Source organism: Sorex araneus, chromosome 1, assembly GCF_027595985.1.
Source record: "Sorex araneus isolate mSorAra2 chromosome 1, mSorAra2.pri, whole genome shotgun sequence".
NCBI classification, from domain to species: Eukaryota; Metazoa; Chordata; class Mammalia; order Eulipotyphla; family Soricidae; genus Sorex; species Sorex araneus.
The window spans coordinates 221,321,616-221,341,538 of NC_073302.1; the positions used below are offsets into that span (position 1 = coordinate 221,321,616).

At 49.6% G+C, this 19,923-nt stretch overlaps 1 protein-coding gene across 1 annotated transcript in view; it reads right to left on the reverse strand.

The window, feature by feature from the left end:
* FOXO1 (forkhead box O1) overlaps positions 1-19,532 on the reverse strand; it is an 85,836-nt gene extending 66,304 nt beyond the window's left edge. Inside the window, exon 1 of the mRNA XM_055118048.1 lies at positions 18,630-19,532. Coding sequence (XP_054974023.1) covers positions 18,630-19,283 — 654 coding nt within the window. The 5' untranslated portion in view covers positions 19,284-19,532. The remainder of the gene's footprint in view (positions 1-18,629) is intronic.
* Positions 19,533-19,923: the final 391 nt, after the last annotated feature.

Genomic DNA, 19,923 nt, shown 5'->3' on the forward strand with positions numbered 1-19,923 from the left:
TGGTGCCCACTCGCGTAAATCAATGAGCAACGGGACAACAGTGCTACATACAGTGCGGTGCTACGCTGTCAGACAGACATCTACCACTAAACCACGTTCCTATCAGCAGTAGAGGAGACAGAATACTGTTGAGGAAACTCTAAATCTAGGAATAACCTGTTTTAGGTAAGAATGGTACAACGGAGCAACAAACCAGATAACTTAAGGACCTGGTAATTTTTTTTTAATTTTTTAAATTTTATTGAATCACTGTGAGATAGTTACAAGCTTTCATCTTTGGGTTACAATCTCACAATGATCAAACACCCATCCCTCCACCAGTGCACATTCCCCACCACCAATATCCCCAGTATACCCCCCTTTCCCACCCTCCCCCTGCCTCTATGGCAGACAATATTCCCCATACTCTCTACTTTTGGGCATTATGGCTTGCAACACAGACACTGAGAGGTCATCATGTTTGAGGACCTGGTAATTTGAAAGGTTGCTAAAAAACGTGTCAAGTCAGATGAGAACATCAGCATAATAATTTGGCAAAATAAAATTGATAAAATTAAACTGTAAGATAAACACAGTATGAATCTGTATTTTTTAAATGTTTCTATAAAAAAAAATGTGATGTGTCAGTTTCTAAATGTGCTTTTCTAGCCCTTTACAAGAGAAATTAAGGGCTGGCTAGTATAGTGGGCCGCTTGCCCTGATTCGGTCCAACCCAGTGTGACCCTCCACACCCCAGATGGTCCCCCAAGCCTTTCTGGGAGTGATTCTTACACACAGAGCCAGGAGTAAGCCTGGAGCAGGGCCTGGTGTGACCCAAAACAAACCAAAAAAAAAAAACAAGAGTAGCTATATTCAGGTGTTTTCCAAAAACCAGTTAGGAGAAGGAAAGACTTCTGCCCTCAGAGTCGAAGAGCTTGCAACCAGGGGCCGAAGTGACAGCACAGCAGATAGGGCATTTTCCTCAGCATCCCATATGGTTCCCCCAAGCACCACCAGGAGTAATTCCTGAGCACAGAGCCGGAGTATTCCCTGAGCATAGCAGGGTGTGACCCCAAATGACCAAAAAAAAAAAAAGTTTGCGATTAGATGAAATCAGAAAAAGAGACTGAGCCTTTGAGAAATTCTGTAAGAAAGTACTTGTTGCTGGGGCTGGAGGGACAGTACAGTGGGTAGGGCATCTACCTTGTACACAGCCAACCGGGTTCGATCCCCAGCATCCCATACGGTCCCCAGAGCACCAACAGGAAAGATCCATGAGCGCAAAGCCAGAAAGAACCTCTGAGAATCACCAGGTGTGACCCAAAAAGAAAAAAGTACTTGTTCCGAAGGAATCAAAGGAAAGTGGGGTTCCATTCAACAGTGAAGAAATCTCTGGCAGGCGGCAAAGGAGACAGGCTGTGCCTGAGCAAAGAAGAGCAGCAGCTCAGGGACGCGACGGGGGGAGCCCAGGCTGAGTGCCTGGCTGACATCCACAGCTGGCACAGAGGGGCCGAGGGCAGCAATTGTCCCGAGAAAGCCAGTGACTTCTCAGGAGAGCAAACTCCATGTACATGAGGCTAAGGAGTAGAGAGGGCACAGAAGGCTCTGGAAGTCAACCCCTTTGACTCACTTAGTAAATAATTAGCTTTAATGCAGTAGGGTTTGCCTAGAGTAGATCTCTCGACCTTGGCAGAACTAACATTTTGCCTGGGGGCAGGTAAACGAGGGGGATCTTCCTGCCACTGCTGAATGTCTAAGCATATCTATAAATATTTTACAATTTCACACAGCAGCCAATAGAAATGCAACAGCACTTCACACAATCCGGTTTTTGTTTTAGTTTGTTTCTTGCAATGAAGAGGATCAGACCCTCATCACACACGTGATGAGCTCTGTTACTAACCTATACTCCCCGGCCTAGGTACAATGTTACACTCTACCCTTTCTGTACAAAACAAATCTTTCAGATTGCCCTCATCAGATTCACTACTGAATAGTAAAGCTAACATAGTGTTCTAGCCCTTTCTTTGGTCCTGATTTATTCTCTTCCCTAGTAATAATATTTCATATAATCAAGAATTTCATAAATAAAAAATGAAAGCCCAGATTCCCATTTACTTTAGCTTTTAAGCCTAGTTCTGGCTAACACGACAGTATCTAATCCAGCATAATTATACAGCTCCCTACTCTGAATATCTCAACTTGCTCTACAAGTATTTCCCAGCGGTATCATTAACCCCATTTTACAGATGGAGAAGCTAGTACAGCAGTGATGTGACTTGTCTATATATGAATTATCTAATTAGCAACCTAGAGACAGAATCTAAGACTCCTAATATTTACCACAAAATTACAGATCTGGATGAGGCTCAAGTGGGGATTAGAGGCAGTCAGCGCCAGAGTATGTGGGTAGCCCTGAACTGGGAGCCGTGGGCACCTTCAGGGCGTCTGGGAACATGAGTCTTAGCAGGGGCCTCCAAGCACACTTCAGAGACTCTGGCTCTGGCCGGCCAGTTGTCACTGTCCAGACTCAGAGTGGGGAAACTGAATCAGGAGACTAAGGCGCACGGCCCAGCGTTCAGATTAAGTCTCCACTTTCCCAAGAAAAGCCAAGTAGGCAGTTTCTGTGGAGACAGAGCAGAGTTGGTCATTCGCCGCCTGCTGACAAGATGGGGAAAGGTACTGATGAGTGATCCTGCAGGAGACTAAAGAGGACCAAAGAGAAATCTGAGCTCTGGTAAGTGCCAAACCCGAAGGCGCCAGAGAAACCTTCGAGATGTAAGACCCACACACTAGCGCCAACACGTAGGAAGCGTTGCTCGAGCACTTCCAAGTGGCTCCCAGGAGCGGAGAGTCCTCGGACTCGAGATCCCAGCTCCCTGCAACCCGACTTAACAAGGCCAACCTTGGGAATCAACAGATAAAACGTCTATCTAGGACAGGGAGACAGACACATGCTCTGCATGTGGAAGACCAGGGCTTGGTCCCCAACACCCCTGGTCCCCCAGCACCATGCCGGGAGTCGTCAACCGAGGGTTTCCACGTATGACCCCAATTCAAAACAAAACCAAAATAAAGACCTATCCAGGAAGTCACTCATCCATAACACGGGAGAAGCATTCTTTCTCCCCATTACAGCACAGTACTACACAACCCCAGAAGCATCTGAGGGGTGGAAGGGATGTTTGAGCCTCCCCAGCAGTGCTCAGGGGTGACCCTGGCAGTGGTACGGGGACCATGTGCAGTGCTCAGGATCTGAACCCGGGCAGCAGGACGCGAGTACCAGCCCACAGCCTGATATTTTGTTTTTTTTTGTTTTTTGCTTTTAGGTCACACTCAGCGATGCACAGGGGTTACTCCTGGCTCTACACTCAGGAATTACTCCTGGCAGTGCTGGGGGACCACATGGGATGCTGGGATTCCAACCCGGGTCGGCTGCGTGCAAGGCAAACGCCCTCCCCACTGTGCTATCGCTCCAGCACCAACAGCCTGATATTTTAAAGGCTTTAACTAAAACACACTGTTCTAGTCCACCCAACCTCTCATTTTCTCTAAGACAGAAATTAAAATATTTGGGGCCAGAGTGAAAGTACAGTGGTAAGGCACTTGCCTTGCACATGGCCGACCCAGATTTGATCCACAGCATCCCATAGTCCCTCGAGTCTGGCAGGAGGGGTTCCAAAGTTGCAGGGCCAGGAGTAATCCCTGAGCACTGCACGGTGTGGCCCAAACACCAAATGAATAAATAAAATAAAATGTCGGAGGCTGGAGCAATAGTACCTGTGCAGCAGGGAGGCACTGGCCAATCGGGGCTCAATCCGTGACATTCTACCTGGCCCCCTTAGCACTGCTAGGAGTAATCATGAGAGCCAGGAAGGAGCAAGCCCTGAGCACCACTGGGTGTGGTCTTGAAACAAAACAAAAAATTGAGATTTTAAAGTTCATAAAGTGTGGAACCAGGGGCTGGAGCGATAGCACAGAGGGTAGGGTGTTCGCCTTGCACGCGCACGCGGCCCACTGAGGTTTGATTCCCAGCATCCCATATGGTCCCCTGAGTACCACCAGGAGTAATTCCTGAGTGCAGAGCCAGAAGCAGCCCCTGAGCATCGCTAGGTGTGACCCAAAAAAGAAAAAATAAACTTTTCTCTGGCCAGAGTGACAGTACTGCAGGTAGGACACTATCCTTGCACATGCAGACCAGGTTCGGTCCATGGCATCCCACATGGTCTCCTGAGGCCAACTTGGAGTGATCCCTGGGCACTGCTGAGTGTGACTCAAAGACCAGAACAGAAGGAATAGAACTGCATTGTTTGTTTCTTTGGCCCACACCCTGTAATACTCCATTGGTACTCAGGGCTTACTTCTGGCTCTGAACTCAGGACTCAGTAATCACTCCTAGTATACTGGGGGGGGGGGGGGCTTCGGGGTGATAGGGATAAACCCTGGTCCACCATGTACATTGCTATACTATCAATCCCCATACATGTAAGTGCCATTTTCACTTAGGGTTGTACCCTCAAAGTTCAGATGACTATCTAGAGTTGACATGGTACGGATCACTGAAAACAAAAGGCAAGACTCCTTACCATAAGCTAATAATCTGAGATGGGAAATGAGAAAATTAAAGAACAAAAAGCAAATCTAGTTTGGGAGATCATTTTTTGTTTAAAACACTAAAAAGCCCAAAAACACACAGCAGAAACACCATCTGCACTCCTATGTTCACTGCAGCACTATTCACCACAGCCAGAATCTGAAAACAAACCGAGTGCCCAAGAACAGGATAAAGAAACTATGGCACATCTACACAATGGAATACTATGCAGCTGTCAGGAAAAACGAAGTCATGAAATTTGCCTATAAGTGGAGAGTATCATGCTGAGTGAAATGAATCAGAAGGAGAGGGACAGATACAGACTGATGCATTCATTTGTGGGACATAAAAAATATATATGGTAGAAGAATAATGTCCATGGCCAGGGAAAACAGGGATTAGGAGGACTGGTCATGCTTGGAACTAACCACAAGTGTGTGGGGCTGAGGGTAGGTAAGACAGAGAAGAGACTGGTATGACAATAATAGCTGGGAATGATCACACTAGACAAGTTCTGTAAGGGATACTCTGCATAAAGGAGGGGGAGGGAGGGAAGAGAGAGCGAGGGCTACCATAAAAGCAGAGGTGGGGGAGGGGGGTGATGGGCAGGAACCTGGGAGGGGAGGGAGGGAGAGGGAGAGGGAGAGAGGGAGAGAGGGAGAGAGGGAGAGAGGGAGAGAGGGAGAGAGAGAGAGAGAGAGAGAGAGGCCTACCATAAAAGCAGACAGCAGTGGGGGGACACTGGTGGAGGGGTGGGTGCTGGAATACTGTATGGCTGAAATCCAGTCATGAACAGCTTTGTAATGGTCTACCTCACAGTGATCCAATAAAAAAACTAACAAATAAAAAATTTTTAAAAACACTGAAAAGCTAACATTGATTTTTATGATCTTTAAATGGGAGAGTATAAAACGCTGGCATCAACATTCTACTTGATCAAACCTGGGATATTTGAATTTCATGACAATTCAGGAAGGGTACTCTTCTATGGTGGGTCAGGAAACAAAACCACACATGGAAGCCTCCAAAGACAGAAAGAGCAACTCCTCAGGGGCTAAGTATGTTCCATTTTGCAGCATTCTCTGCAACTGATACACACCTAGGACTGCTGGAAACACGAAAAGGATGTGGGATTTTCCTGCTATGTACTTTAATGCCAAACAGTCCACAGATCTAAAACATGAAACTAGCCCCCAAAAGTTGTGATCAAAGAAAATTAAATTATTCCAGCATTTTCTTAGTATTTTGCATTATATAACGTACTTCAATTCCTATTTTGAAAAGAAGGGGCTGAGTGGTAGCACAGCGAGGAGGGCATTTGCCTTGCACGCAGCTGACCAAGGTTCGATTCCCAGCATCCCATATGGTCCCCCAAGCACCCCAGGAGTAACCCCTGAGCATCGCCGGGTGTGACCCAAAAAGCAAAAAAAAAAAAAAAAAAAAAAAGAGGGAACACCCAGCCCAGCAACCACACCCAGCAGATACCATCACCACCCTCTTTGTGCATTTCAATTTTACTTTTTTCCAGTCTTCACCGATAATCGAAAAGAGCCTAAATGTGTGAACACATCCCCTACTATCACAGGAAACAAGGCAAGGGAAATCCATCTAAATGGAATGATGTGAACTCCCCAAGCATGGCCACACAGGATGTCAAAGGTCACGCCCCATCTGTGACCGTATAGGTAGCCCAAATGAGTAAGTATAAACCCCAAAGTTACAATGTAATGTAATATAGAAAGTGGATAAATTCAAAAGTCTTTCAGCCTACGCCCATATTCTACGGCAGTGAAGCTGAATCTGCACAGCAAATGAGGTACCAAACCAAGTCACTGGCTCAGGGAAGTGGGCCCAGGACTTGACGTGTCCTATAAGAAACGGTGAAAAGAGCAGCTGTTAACTTGTTCAGGACAATGGAACAAGAGCCCAAGCGAGCACTGAGACCTACCCGGTATTTCTGTGCAAAGGCAGGTTACATCCCTGGAAATTCACTTCCTATATTTCAGTTATTTATAAGTGAGTTCCTGAAACATTCTCAGCAACTCATCCAGAAAGAAACAAGTTAAGAGGGGCAGAATTAAAGGGGTGGAGGGTGAGTGAGGCGGTCTCCTTGCCAAAATTCAATATAGTCTAAGTAATAACCAGAGGGTCGATAAAGACAGTACAGGGCTGGAGCGACAGCACAGCGGGTAGGCCTAGCATCGCCAGGTGTGACCCAAAAAGAAAAACAAAACAAAAAAGATAAAGACAGTACAGAAAGATGGGCTCTTGCCACTTTGTAGGAAGCAGATTCCAGCTCTATTCCAGACACCAAATATGATCCTCCAAGCACCAGAATCAGCCCTGAGCACTGGGCCAGGATCCCTGAGCATGGGTGGGCATGGCTCAAAAATCAAAATGGGAAAAAAAAATCATTAAGAGAGGTACAGGAGGGCTGGAGCAATAGCACAGAGGGTAGGGCATTTGCCTTGCACGCGGCCGACCCAGGTGCGATCCCTAGCATCCCATATGGTCCCTGAGCACCGCCAGGAGTAATTCCTGAGTGCAAAGCCAGGAATAACCCCTGTGCATTGCCGGGTGTGGCCCAAAAAGCAATAAATAAATAAATAAATAAAGGGCCCCAGAGAAATAGTAGCAGCCTCCGCAACCATTTCAAACCATGGGCACCACATACAGTACCTTAAGCAAAACTAGGAGTCTCTCTTGAGCAGAGCCAGGATCAGTCTCAGAGCCATGAGGTGTGGCCCACAAATACAAATTCTGTTTAATTTTAAGAAAAAAAATCACAAGGGCTGGAGAGATAGTGCACAGGATTAAGGCTCTCATGCAGCTGACCCCAGTCAATCCCGGCATGCTGTGGTGTCTAGTACTGCTGGGTGGCAGGAATGATGGGGACAAGAGGCCCCACACCATAACTTCATGACCAAGAAAATTAAGTGTGCTCTAACTATTTATACAGTTCAAAGGTTATGAAGGCACTTGCCCTGCACATATCCAACCTGAGTTCAAAGCCTGGTACCACACAGTTCCCTAAGCTCCGTCAGGAATGATCTCGTGAGCAAGAAGAGACCCTGCCCTCCTACAAGCCAGAAGTCCTGAGTACCTCCAGGTGTGGCTCAAAAACATTTACACATATGCTGGCTAAGTATCAATAAAATAAATATTTCTTCACTTTACTGTCATCTTCCGTATAATTCACCTTCAGTTCAAAATAAACCAGTCAGACTAACTAGGCAATGGCACAAATTTGAATATTCAAACGTACTATACTGTTTCAACCAAGATAAGAAAGTAAGATTTGGTATGAGAATCAGATGGACAACACAGCAGGTAAGTCGCTTGCCTGTGCAGTCAACCCAGGTGAATTTCTGGCACTCCAGAACTGGGCGGGGGGGAGGGGGGAACCTGAAAAAGATTTGAAGGGGCAGCGCTGGGTATTGAACCCAGGACCTCACACTAGTAAGGCAGGTTTTCTACTACCAAGCTATCCCTCTCCCCTGAATATTCTGCTGAAATTAGACCACACAGTGAGAAAGACTAAAATTATCATGACTGTGGGGTTCCACTCTTGAGCACAGGCCATCCGACCCACCTGGGCTGAAGCAGCAGGTAACTGTGTTGTTTCGTTTGAGGGTCCACATCCAGCAGTGCTCAGGGCCTGCTCCTGGCTCTGTGCTCAAGGCTCACTCCTGGGAGCACTCAGGGACCGTGTGGAATGCAGAAGATCCAAACTGGGTCCCTGAGCAGTTAGTTGGGTGTGGCTCAAACCCTCCTACCCCCACCCCCAAAAAAAGGGCATTTTGGTGGCGTATTCTGAAATAGAAACTCAACAACTACTGTGTCTGAGTTCTACCACCTGGAGACAGAGCAACGGGACAGCAGGTAGGGACACTTGCCCTGCAAGTAGGTCCCACGTACCCGTTTCTGTCTTCTGCATACAGTCACCAGTAAGCCCTGAGCACCACAGGGTTTGCACCCCCCACCACCACCTCCACAAAAAGTTAGACAATAATCTGAAATCCTGCATGTCACTATGAATACACATAACTTGAGGCCCTACAAGATTCTATGAATTCTGAAATCCGAAGGATTCAAGAATCCATGTCAGGCACAGAGAGCGACAGAAGAGGATGAGAGGATGGTATTCTTTCACATGACATATGCTCAAGGCCCGACAGCCACCAACAGAGCTCAACTCCACAGGGTTAATTCACCTGAAGTGTCATATTTAAAAAGCAAATGGATTGGAAGTGGGGGAGGGGGAAATACTGGGGATTTATTTTGGTGGTGAAAAGTGTGCACCAGTGAATTGGATGATTATATGACCGATGCTCAAACATGAAAGCTTTGTACCTGTATCTAACAGTGAATCAAAAAAAAGGGGGGGGGGGAAATAATAATAAAATGAAAAAATAAAGCTGACATTCAGAATAGAATAAAAAAAAGTAATGTGGAGTTCATGCCCAATTCACTCAGCTTAATCAACGGCTGAATAAATAGCAGTACTCCTACATTATTAAAGGAAAAACACATCTTTGAGTAGGAAGGCCCAGGGAAGCATTCAAATTCATTGTATGTTAATTTCAACATGCAGGGAGAAAGAGACACCAAGAGACAACGTTTCCATTCCAGTTTAGTGTAGCCAGAGGAGCCTCAGGGCCCAGAACACAAACAACCCCAGGATATTTACAAGCACCTGCCCGTGCCTCACAAGTCTCAGGGCCTCTGGGCTGGCCCTGCAGTACCGGGGGAGGGGGGAGGGGGGAGGAGGGAGAGGGGAGGGGGGGACGACACAGACGGGGCTGGCCCTGCAGGACCCAAGGGACACGGCGGGTCGGGCCCACCTGGTGCGGGCCTTCTCTATCCTCCCATCACTGCACTCTCACTGCGCAACCTGCACTGGTGTGACAAACTGATCCGGCTGTCCCCGAATCAAGAAGTTGCATTATCTGGGATATAAAACTGCAGTGACCGAATGTACCTGGGTGTAAAAATGAAGGCTACAAGTGTAATGACAGGGCTTTCTGCAGGGGTACCGCTCAGCGGGAGGGCTTCTCTTGCAACTGTGAGGCCCTCAACCCGATCCCTAGCACCGAACAAAAACTAAATTCTCTCTGTGTCAAGTGGTACAGTAAAATACGCATCTAACAGTATTAACTTAAAATTTGCCAAAATAAGAATCTCTAGCTAAGCCATATGCAAACCATTTCCTTTGACCCTGCTTCTAAGCAACCAAAACTGAGTATTTAATATTTACTCATATAAGCCATTCCCAAATATTTACGTAGTTATTTTGTTTTCAGGCTTTGAAGGACACAGTATTTACCAGCAGAAGAATCAGGCACTTATACTACAATTCCTCTCTGAATTAGATTTGAAATACAAATGTGCTGCTTTGCAGACACACTGAACTTGAAGTCAAAGCCGGCTCCTCACCCCACGGTCCCCATGAAGACCCTCCCGGTCTCCACTGTGAGCAAGGGCTTCTCAGAGAGATGTCCGTGCGCAGCCGTCTGCGACTGGGTGCGGGAGGCACTGATTCTTCTGGATTGAGAGAGGAAAATCCAGGGAGCCTTAGGGGATAGACCGTGCCCCGGGCCTCCTCTGACTAGTGCAGAGACGGGAGCTCGGGGAGATCTTGATCTTCCTACAGAAGCCAGGCTTCTCCTTCCTCCTCCCTTCCCGGCTCCAGCCTCGTCCCCGGCCTGCTCTAACTGCACCAAACCGCAGCAGCAAGGTCCCCGCCCCTCTTCCTCATACCAGGGCCACTTGGTTACTTTCAAACTTTTAGTTCAGCAACAAACCAATAGAGGCCTCCCTTTGCTGCAGTTAAATTCAGAGTGTCTGTAAACAGTAAAATATTTTTTCCTAAATTTGGATGCTTACCAAGTCTCTAGTATAGTAAAAACAAAAGCAAAAGGGCTAGAAGAATGGTACAGCAGCTGGGGCGCTTGCTCTGTATGCAGCTGACCCGACTCCGATCCCCGGACCCCACACTTAGTAAGTCAGGTAAACCCCAGTTAGGAGTGATGACTAAGCACAGAGCCAGGAGGAACCCCTGAACACCAAAACCCATAAATTAATAAGAACAAAAATTAGAAACAAGTTGCAGAATAAAATATCTCTATTATTCTTTATTGTACTACTAAAAAATAGTATCACTGGAAAAAATAATCCCTCTACTTATGGGAAAAAAAATCAATGATGAGCTACCACTTGTTTTGTTTTGGTTTTCAGGCCATACCTGGCAGTGTCAGGGCTTAATCCTGGCTCTGTACTCAGGAATCACTTCTAGTGGGCTGGGGGAAGACATACAGGGGCACAAAAAACCAAACCTGGGTTGGCCATCTGCAAGGTAAGTGCCCTACCTGCCCTAGTACCTCTCGGGCCACGCAGCCATAATCTGGAATTAACACTGGCCCTACAAGCATTCATGGGAAAAAATTAGGTTGGCCCATTCCATATTTTTTCCCAGTTGCTTTTGATTAATTTGTCTGATACTATTATCAATCATGCAACATTAGCTAGTGTGCTTTGAAGGTTTACTGTCCACATGGAAGGTAACTTGCAACTCAGTAAAACCCTGCATGATTTCAAAGTTAGTTTACTTCATTCTTCGGTTTGAGGGCCGCACCCAGTGTGGGGGGTGGAGGGGTGGCATTCCCCGTAGTGCTGGAGGAGCCACATGGTGCCAGGGATGGAATCCAGGGCTCGGGCACGCAAAGTATGCACTCCAGCCCTTTGAGCCATCCCCAGGCCCCTGTGAATTTAAGTGAAAAGATAAGATGGATTTATGGATAGGGAGAGAGACACGAAAAGAGCTGATAAAGTACCTGGAAATGGATAGTAGAAAGTAAGTAGGAAATATAAGGGTCTTCCTGGATAAAATCCATGCAAATTTGGTGACTACCTGAAAAACTTTATAGTAAAATTTTGGGAACGTAAACCCCTATTTCATGGTATAACTCAATGTATAACAGAACCCAACATACACACACTGAATGCGTACTTGAATGTCACATCTATTCTCCCCACACTTCAATCAATTTCTAAAATTTGAACGGATCTAGTATCAGTTCTTTATTACACTGCTATCAAAATTATTCTCACAACTGTTATTATCTTTAGGGATAATAATCTTACTGTTCAGGAAAGTGACATATAAAAGCCCCATATTTCAAGAAAAAAATTCCCTCAACCATATATCTGCAATACAACTGAGAATCTAAAACATGCAAGCAAGAAGTTACATTAAAATCCACAGGAGCAAGAATTAAGAGGTTGTCAAGCATCCCTGAGGGAAGGCAAAAATATCTTTTGTGAAGGAGCCTAACTGGAAGTTGGTGGCATCAACTGAAGCCTTCCAGCAAGATATTTGAAATTTTCAGTAGAGGTTTATGGCAACTCATTCAAATCCCAGGATGAGGGGATTCCAGGGCTGAGATGAGAGCTAGTAGCACGGGAAAGGGTCGGAGAACGGGAACTGAAACTGCTGGAGACACTTGTCACCTTGAGGGGTGTGCTGACGAGGACCAAGGTCTAAAAACTAGGAAAGGATTCGTCATTGGTAATTAAGAAAAGCAAGAATCTTAATATGGGAATCTTACCTGGGAGAGGAACAAAGAGCATCGGTGAGTGTAAAGATGTTTGATGGAGTGAAAGTGGGACCTGCATAGTCTTTGGGTAATTTATAATAGCCAGAAAAGCTATGGCCGGAGCAATATGGTACAGCAGGTAAGGCTTCTGCCTTGCACGGGATGACCCAGGCTCAATCTCCAGCACCCCACATTTCCCAAGCCCACCAGGAGTGAACCCTGAACACAGAGTCAGTAGTAACTCTGAGCTATGCCAGGTGTGGCCCAAAAAGCAAAAAATGAAACAAAACAAAAACCAAGAGAGACGTAGAAAAGTCGTCAGGAAAAGTACCAGAGAAACAGTCCACAACCAATTCTAAAACGTATCCTTCAGACTATGGATGGAAGGAAAAATGAAAAGTGGCCACAGGAGTCAAGATCAACGTCACAAAGCTTGTGGAAGAAAGGGTTCCTAGGAGCCTGGGCTCAAGTGGCCAGGTTCAATCCCTGGAAACAGCGGCCCCTAACCCACACCAACCTACACTTCGGGAGTGTCCCTGGGCCAGCACAGCCGGGTTGGGCCCCCTAGCTGACTGAGAGTAAAAGGGTTCGTTCCTACAGAGGGAGTGGTCACTGAAAACTAAGGAAAGAGAACTTTGACATGCCCTGCCGTGGCCTTCGTGATTCACTGACCATAAAAACTCGGTCAGAGGAGGGCTGGTGCGACAGGAAGCAGAGAAGGGAGGGCACGTGCTTGCACGTAGCCAACCTGGGTTCAATTGCCAGCAGCATACAGTCCCCGCAACCCCACCTAGACTGACCCCTGAGCTCAGAGCCAGGAGTGAGTCCTGAGCACCTCCAGGTATAGCCCCCAAAACTGAAGGATTAAAAACAAGAAAAATACAGAGCACTGTAAGAAAACTAACCTCTGAGCAGGAGAGAGTTCGATGGGCCAAGCGTAAGAACCGCACAATGGGGTGCTGACTGTAGCCTCAATGCTGCGTAAGCTCTGAGCACTGTCAGGGACAATCCCGGAGCACAGACATGGGAGTAGCCCCTGGGCACTGCTGGGTGTGGCTCCGCCCCCAAAAAATGCAGTCTCAGCACTTAGCAGAAACAAGACACTAGGCAGGTCTATCTCTGCTCCAGTGTCGCATAAAAGCAGCATGGAATTTATGTCCATATTGAATTAATGCATTAAGTGAAAGTTCTCTAGACAAACAGAAATCATTTTTTATTTTATTTTTCAGCTTTATTTAGCTTAATATAAAATCTAGCTTGCTTTAAAAAAAAAAGGGGGGGGGGGAACCAGAATAACAGTACAGTGGGTAGGGCACGTGTCTTACGAGAGGCTGATGGAACTGGATCCCCTGACCCACATACGGTCTCCCAAGCCCTACCAGAACTGACCCCATAGCACACAGAACTAGGAGTTAAGCCCTGAGCACCAATGGGGGTAGCCCCAAAACAAAACAAACAAGCAAACAAAAACAGGTCCTAACTCAATAGTACTCAGTAATCACTCCTGGCAAAACTCAGGGGCAGTATGTGGTGCCTGGGATCCAACTGGGGTTGACCAGACGCAAGTCAAATCCCTTAACTCCTTCATAATTTCTATGGTCCCCACTATTTTTTGGCCGGTGAGAGGGCTGGGGCCCCAAACAACAGACCTCAGAGGATACTATGTCCAGATCAGTGCCCAAGAGTCACTCCCAGCAGTACTCAGGTGACAATGTGGTACCATCGACCAAACTCAGAATTCTTGTACGCAAAGCACGTGCTGCAGCCTGTTGGGATATCTCTCTGGCCTCCTTTCCAGCTGTCTTTAAAGACCATGGCAAGAGAGAGCTCAAAGGGCTAGGCAGCAGACCTGGCATGACACAGCTCTGAATTCAACCACAAGCATTCCATCACCTCCCAGCATCTCTAGGTGAAAATCTGGTAATCCCCAGAACCAGTGAGGAGCAACCACCACCACCAAAATAAATAAAATTCATGTCAAACATACATATGTGATATATATATATATATATATATATATATATATATATATATATAGAGAGAGAGAGAGAGAGAGAGAGAGAGAGAAAAGGGCTGGAGAAATGGTACATCAAGTAAGGAACCTGCCTTGTGAATGGCCAACCAGGTTTCTGTCCCCAGGCCCCCATATAGTAGCCCCCAATCCTGACAGGAGTGATTCCCTAAGCACAGTGACAGGAGTGAGCCTTGAGCACCACCCAAAGACCACCTAGCATCCCATGGCAGACATCCAAACATTTTTTTCCAGTTCATCTGGTCCTCTTTTTCCCCAACTAAAGGACAGTATCAACTTCAGAATTTTGATGGTACTAAGAAAAAGTGGTCATCTGACCTGGGGGCAGGGAATAGACAAATCTCTGTAAAGCTGTCACTCAGAAGGCCACGGAAAATCCTGACCCACAAAGCATGCCTGAACACACAGTCCTCACTGCCCTCCTGCTTCCTGCGACGGCCAACTCCTGGCCCTCTCCAATAACCATAGAATTTATTCCGCCTTTCCAAGAGGATTCCCGGAAGCTCCAAAGTTACAACACACAGACAGAAAAAAAAAAAAAAACTGGCCAAGTAAATTCCCATGATGCCAGGGTATTGGGCAGTTTCCAAGGGCAGAGTGTTCCAGAAAAATGCAAATAGTTCAGGCTTCCTAAAGTCCAGACAAATACAGACAGCTGATCTCCTAGAAGATCCGTACAGACCTGCAGCGCGGAGGCTGGGTGACGAGTAAGAGCACAGGACAAGCAACAGACACAGCTCCAGCCAATCAGGACCACACACTAGGACCGAGTCTTCCTTCTCCCCATCCCATTTCTCACCCCTTAGATTTCCCACAGCACCCATCACCCAGGACGTCTAGCATTATTTGTGTCCACCATCAAAAGTAGTAAGAGCTGGGGGGTCTCAATGAACTCTGAGAAGTGAATGACTATTAAAAACGCCTTCTTTTCAGTACTTAATGACAACCACTTACATAAAAGGAAAGAAGATGAGTATCATCTGAAACAAGAAACCACCCCACCTGCCGCACTTTCCCAAGGAATTACCAAGAAACTATAAAGTTATTGTTAAGTCTCAATAAAGATATCCATACCTAATCTGTGGCATCTATTTTGGAGTTTCTCAATAAAACATCTCAGCCGTAAGATTTTTAACATCAGTCCCATGAGATTTGAAGCCTATTTAGTAAATATCACGTTATATAATCCCTTTGTCCATTTTTAAAGTTTTTTCTTTCTACTTCCTTCAAATACATAATTGAAATGTTCGCTCACCCAACTACGAGAAAGGTTTAATGTCTGTAACAAACTAGAAATTGGCTTCACTAAAATTCTCTCAGTCGAATATGACTGCTAATAGAGAATGGCCACCTCCAACCAGGAGGTTTCTGTAGCTAGATTACTCACTTACACATTAGCCATCCAATGAACAGAGTACATATTAATATTAATTTACTGGGGATGGGGGCTGTTAGGGCCATATCAATGAGTGCTCAGGCTTAGTCCTAGAGGTGCCAGACAGGGTCAGATGCCCTGCAAGGCCTTAAATCTGCACTATCTCTCCGGCTTCATAATTTCAAAACATAAGAAAAATAATTCATAGACAAAATTAAATTTCATTTCAAAATTAAAAACATGAGACCTCACAATAATTTTAAATTAAACAACTTATTGTAGAGACATTTTCTTAACCTAAATTATTTCAAGTAATATCAAAACAAAAAGAACAAATTAGCTCAAAACTGCTGGGGGTAGGGGGAGCAGTGTATTAGAGTTAGCAACACTAATTCCCAAGTTTCAGAGATCTTTTTTTATGTGAGAAATCAGGTCATGGAAATGGAAGTTTCACTGTTTATAAATACTGTCGACAGAAAAAGATTCTGGGTTTTCCAGAAAGTCTTAGGTTCCACTTTGTGCGTGTCCTTATGACTATTTCTGCCACTTTCAGCATTAAAACAAATTTCAGTACCATCCCAGAAATTGAAAAAAAAAAAAAAGTATAGCCTGCAAATACACATTAACTACCTGTGGAAGCATAATTTTCTTACCTTCTTAACTGTTTAATAGCTTTCTAACTATTTTGCCCTTTGCAAAAATAACTTTCAAATTCTCAGGCAAGCCCCAGAAAGTCAAGCACAATAAGCTATATTTAAAGACTGAGTCTAATCCCAGCCGTAAATCACAGGAAATATTTATTCCAAAGAAGACTCTCTTCTCAATCCGACAGGATTTGGTTGATTTACATTTTAGGATTGGATTTCTTCCTAAGTAAAATTCATTGTAAAATTTCTCCCTTTTATGAATCTTTCAAACAGATGGGTCTTTCAGATCTGAGAGTGAAACTTGGTCTTAACAAGTAAATGAAAACTCTTAACTAGCAGACCAGGTAAGAGAACACTTGTCGTTTCTTTTTTTCCTAAAATACCCTTTTACTCAAAGTGAGAATGTGCTTGCTGTAATCTGATGTGCAAGTGACTGCCCACACCTGAACCAACTCCTGAGATGGCAGTCTGCCCTGCCAAAGGGCACGGAGGTGGGGAGCAGCTTTCCATGGTCGCCCATTCTGAACCAACAGTCCTTACCAAGACCAAACGGGCCTAAGTAAGTGAAATTACAACTGCACGTGGGAAGAAAGCTCGATCAAGAAATATCATACAAAAAGTGGCTGGGGGCCAAGGATGTGACAATTGTGCATGCCCATTATGCACGGACTCTGGATTCAATCCCAGCATAGCAAAGGCGGTAAAGTACCAAATCTTAAACGTTTAAGTTATAGTTTAAAGCCACAACCCTAACTTAAGGCCTTTGAGGTAAATAATAATCCCCAAATCTTGCCTTTACTCTCTTTAGTAAGCAGTCAGTAAAGTCCCTCCAGCAACATGAAGTATACTGTATCCACTTCCAAGGACATAAAACACACCTACTAAAATTCTCCAAAAAGATACGTATTTTCTAATGCAAATGCTTTAAATAATTGCTCGAGTTAAAAAAAAAAACCAACAGATGAACAAGACTTAAATCCAAATGCTCAAATTGGATTTGACACAATTCCGACTTGGCGACTTAAAAAAAAATCAAATATATATGTGTGTATATATGTATGTGTGTGTGTGTATATAAAACAGTGCGCTTACGGAGTCACTTTACCTTTTGAGACTCGTGGCAAATAAAATCGCCCGTAAAGCCTAGTAATGCACTCGCTAGTGATACCTCTACTCTCAAGAACACTTTGCAGAAAAGTACACCGTGGTCGCTTCTCCGGAACTCAAACACGAAGTGCACGCCGGGCCCCGCGGCCACACCAGCAGGGGTGACAGCAAAAAGCAAACTCCGAGTGCGCAAGGGCGCAGAGGCGGCCTTTATTTTGCTCTAGAATCCGGGTGAAGGGTGAAGAGGAAACCCAGCCCGACGGAGACAACGTGAGGGTGCGGGACTGCCGGCTCCCGGTGCCACGAGGCGGGCGGAACCCGGTGGGGCTCCCCAGGGCGCACTCCCGAGGGGGCCGCGCGGGGCCCTCTCCACCGCTGGGGAGCTAGGGCGGGGGTCTGTGCCCTCCAGGAGAATCTCTTGGGGCAGCCAGGGGGCGCAGAAGTGGTCTGAGCCGCCCACGCACGGTCCCCCGAGACCAGGGGCACCTGCGCACGCCCCAGCGGGGAGCTGCATCTCCAGTCCCCAGGACAGGGATTCTTCCAAACCCCCGTCGGTCCCTCGAACCTGCCCCTCGTGCCCGGCAACGCAGCGGTGCCGAAGGGGGGGGACGCGCGCGCGCGCCGACACCCGGGAGCGCCGCTCCCCCGCTAACCACAGGCCCGGCCCGCGGGCGCGGCCGCGCAGGGGGGCAGCGGGGGGCCGTCCGCGGCGAGCTCCGGGCGGGCGGGCCCTTTAAAGGCGCGGGCTCCTGCGCGCGGCCCCTCCCCCGCGGCCGGCGGCGCGCCCGCCCCCGCCGAGGGTCACACTTGAACTTCAGCTCGCCCCGCTCGCCCGGGGCCGCCCCGCGCACGTGTCCCGCCCGACGCCCTCCCCGGCTCGGCGCACCCGGCCGCCCGGCGCTCGCGGCCGCTCGGGGCCAAGTCGCAACAACTCGGGCTGCACCGGGTCCCTCCGGGCGGCCCCCGTACACCCCGCGCCCGCCCCGCCACCTGCAGCCCAGCTCCCCCGGCCCGCTTCCGACGCCCCTCGCCGCGCCCAGCCCGGCCCCGCGCGGCGGAAACAGCTCGGCGCCGGGGGCCAGGGGCCGGGGGCGACGGGCGCGCGGCAGGGCGCGGGGGAGCCGCCACACCCCCGACGGCCCCGCGCGGACAGAGCCCTCGCCGCAGCTGCCGCGCCCTCCCGCCCCGTGGCCGCACTCTCTCCGCTCCCGGGAGCCCCGGGCACTCGGTGCGCGCGCAGCCCCCCACGCCCGAAGCCCCCCGCGCCCGGGCGCTACAGGTCCCCGCGCCAGCCGCTCACCTTCCAGCCGGCCGAGCTGTTGCTGTCGCCCTTGTCCTTGAAGTAGGGCACGCTCTTGACCATCCACTCGTAGATCTGCGACAGCGTGAGCCGCTTCTCGGCCGAGCTCTCGATGGCCTTGGTGATGAGGTCGGCGTAGGACAGGTTGCCCCACGCGTTGCGGCGCGACGAGCTGCTCTTGCGCGGCTGGCCAGCCAGCGGCGCGGCGGCGGCGGCGGGGGGCACGGGCGGGTGCGGCGCCAGCGGCCCGGGCGGCGGCGCGGGGTGCAGGCGGCCGGGCTCGGGGCCCGGGAAGTCCCCGCACAGCGCCCCGGGCGGGGGGGTGGCGGCAGCCGCTGCCGCCGCCGCCGCCGCCGCCACGGCCGCCGCCGCCGCTGCCGCCGCCGCCGCGGAGCCGGGCGGCCGCGGGAAGTCGCCGCCGTCGTCCAGCAGGCTCAAGCCGCTCATGAAGTCGGCGCCGGGCGCGGCGGGCGCGGGGGGCAGGCCCAGGGCGGCGTCCGGGTTCGCCGCCGCGCCGCCCGACGGCGCCGGGCTGGGGGCGGCCGAGGCGGACTGGCCGAACTCCGGCCTGGGCAGCGGCCAGGTGCACGAGCGCGGCCGGGGCAGCGGCTCGAAGTCCGGGTCGATCTCCACCACCGGGGGCGCCTCGGCCATGGTGGCCCCCGCCCCTCCCCCGCCGCGGCGGGGCCCGGGGCGCGAGAGCCGCTCCGAGATTGGGGCGCGGTGCGGGCGCGAGCTCGAGCCCCGAACTTAACTCCGCGGCTCCGGCCGCATCGGCGGCTCCTCGGGCGCCGCTGCACGGACGGGCGCGGGTCGGGCAGGCAGACGGGCGCGGGCAGCCGCGCGCGCCGCGCTGCAGCGGACGGGCCGGCGGGCGGGGGGCGACGCACGGTCCGGGCCGGAGCGCCGCGCGGCTGCCTGTTGAATGCGGCGGCGGCGGCGGCGGCGACTGCGCGGCCGCCCGACTTACGGGATCTGCCGCCGCCCCCCGCCCGCGGCAGCGCGCGCGCCGGCCCGCCCTCGCCGACAGCCCGCGCGGCCAATGAGCGCGCGGCGCCGCGCGGCGCGCAGCCAATGGGCGCCTGGCGGGGCGGGGCCGCCTGCCCCGGGGGGCGGCCCGGAGCGCGGCGGGGGCAGCGGGCTGTTTTCCTCCTGCACACTCGCGCACTCGCTCCCGCGCGCACGCCCGCGCCCTCCCTGGCCCCCCGGCCCGCCCCGCAGCTCGGGCGTTATTTTCTGGCGCTTCCCGGGTGTTTCTGCGCCGCTTGCCCGCGCGGGTGTCTGGTCGCTGCGA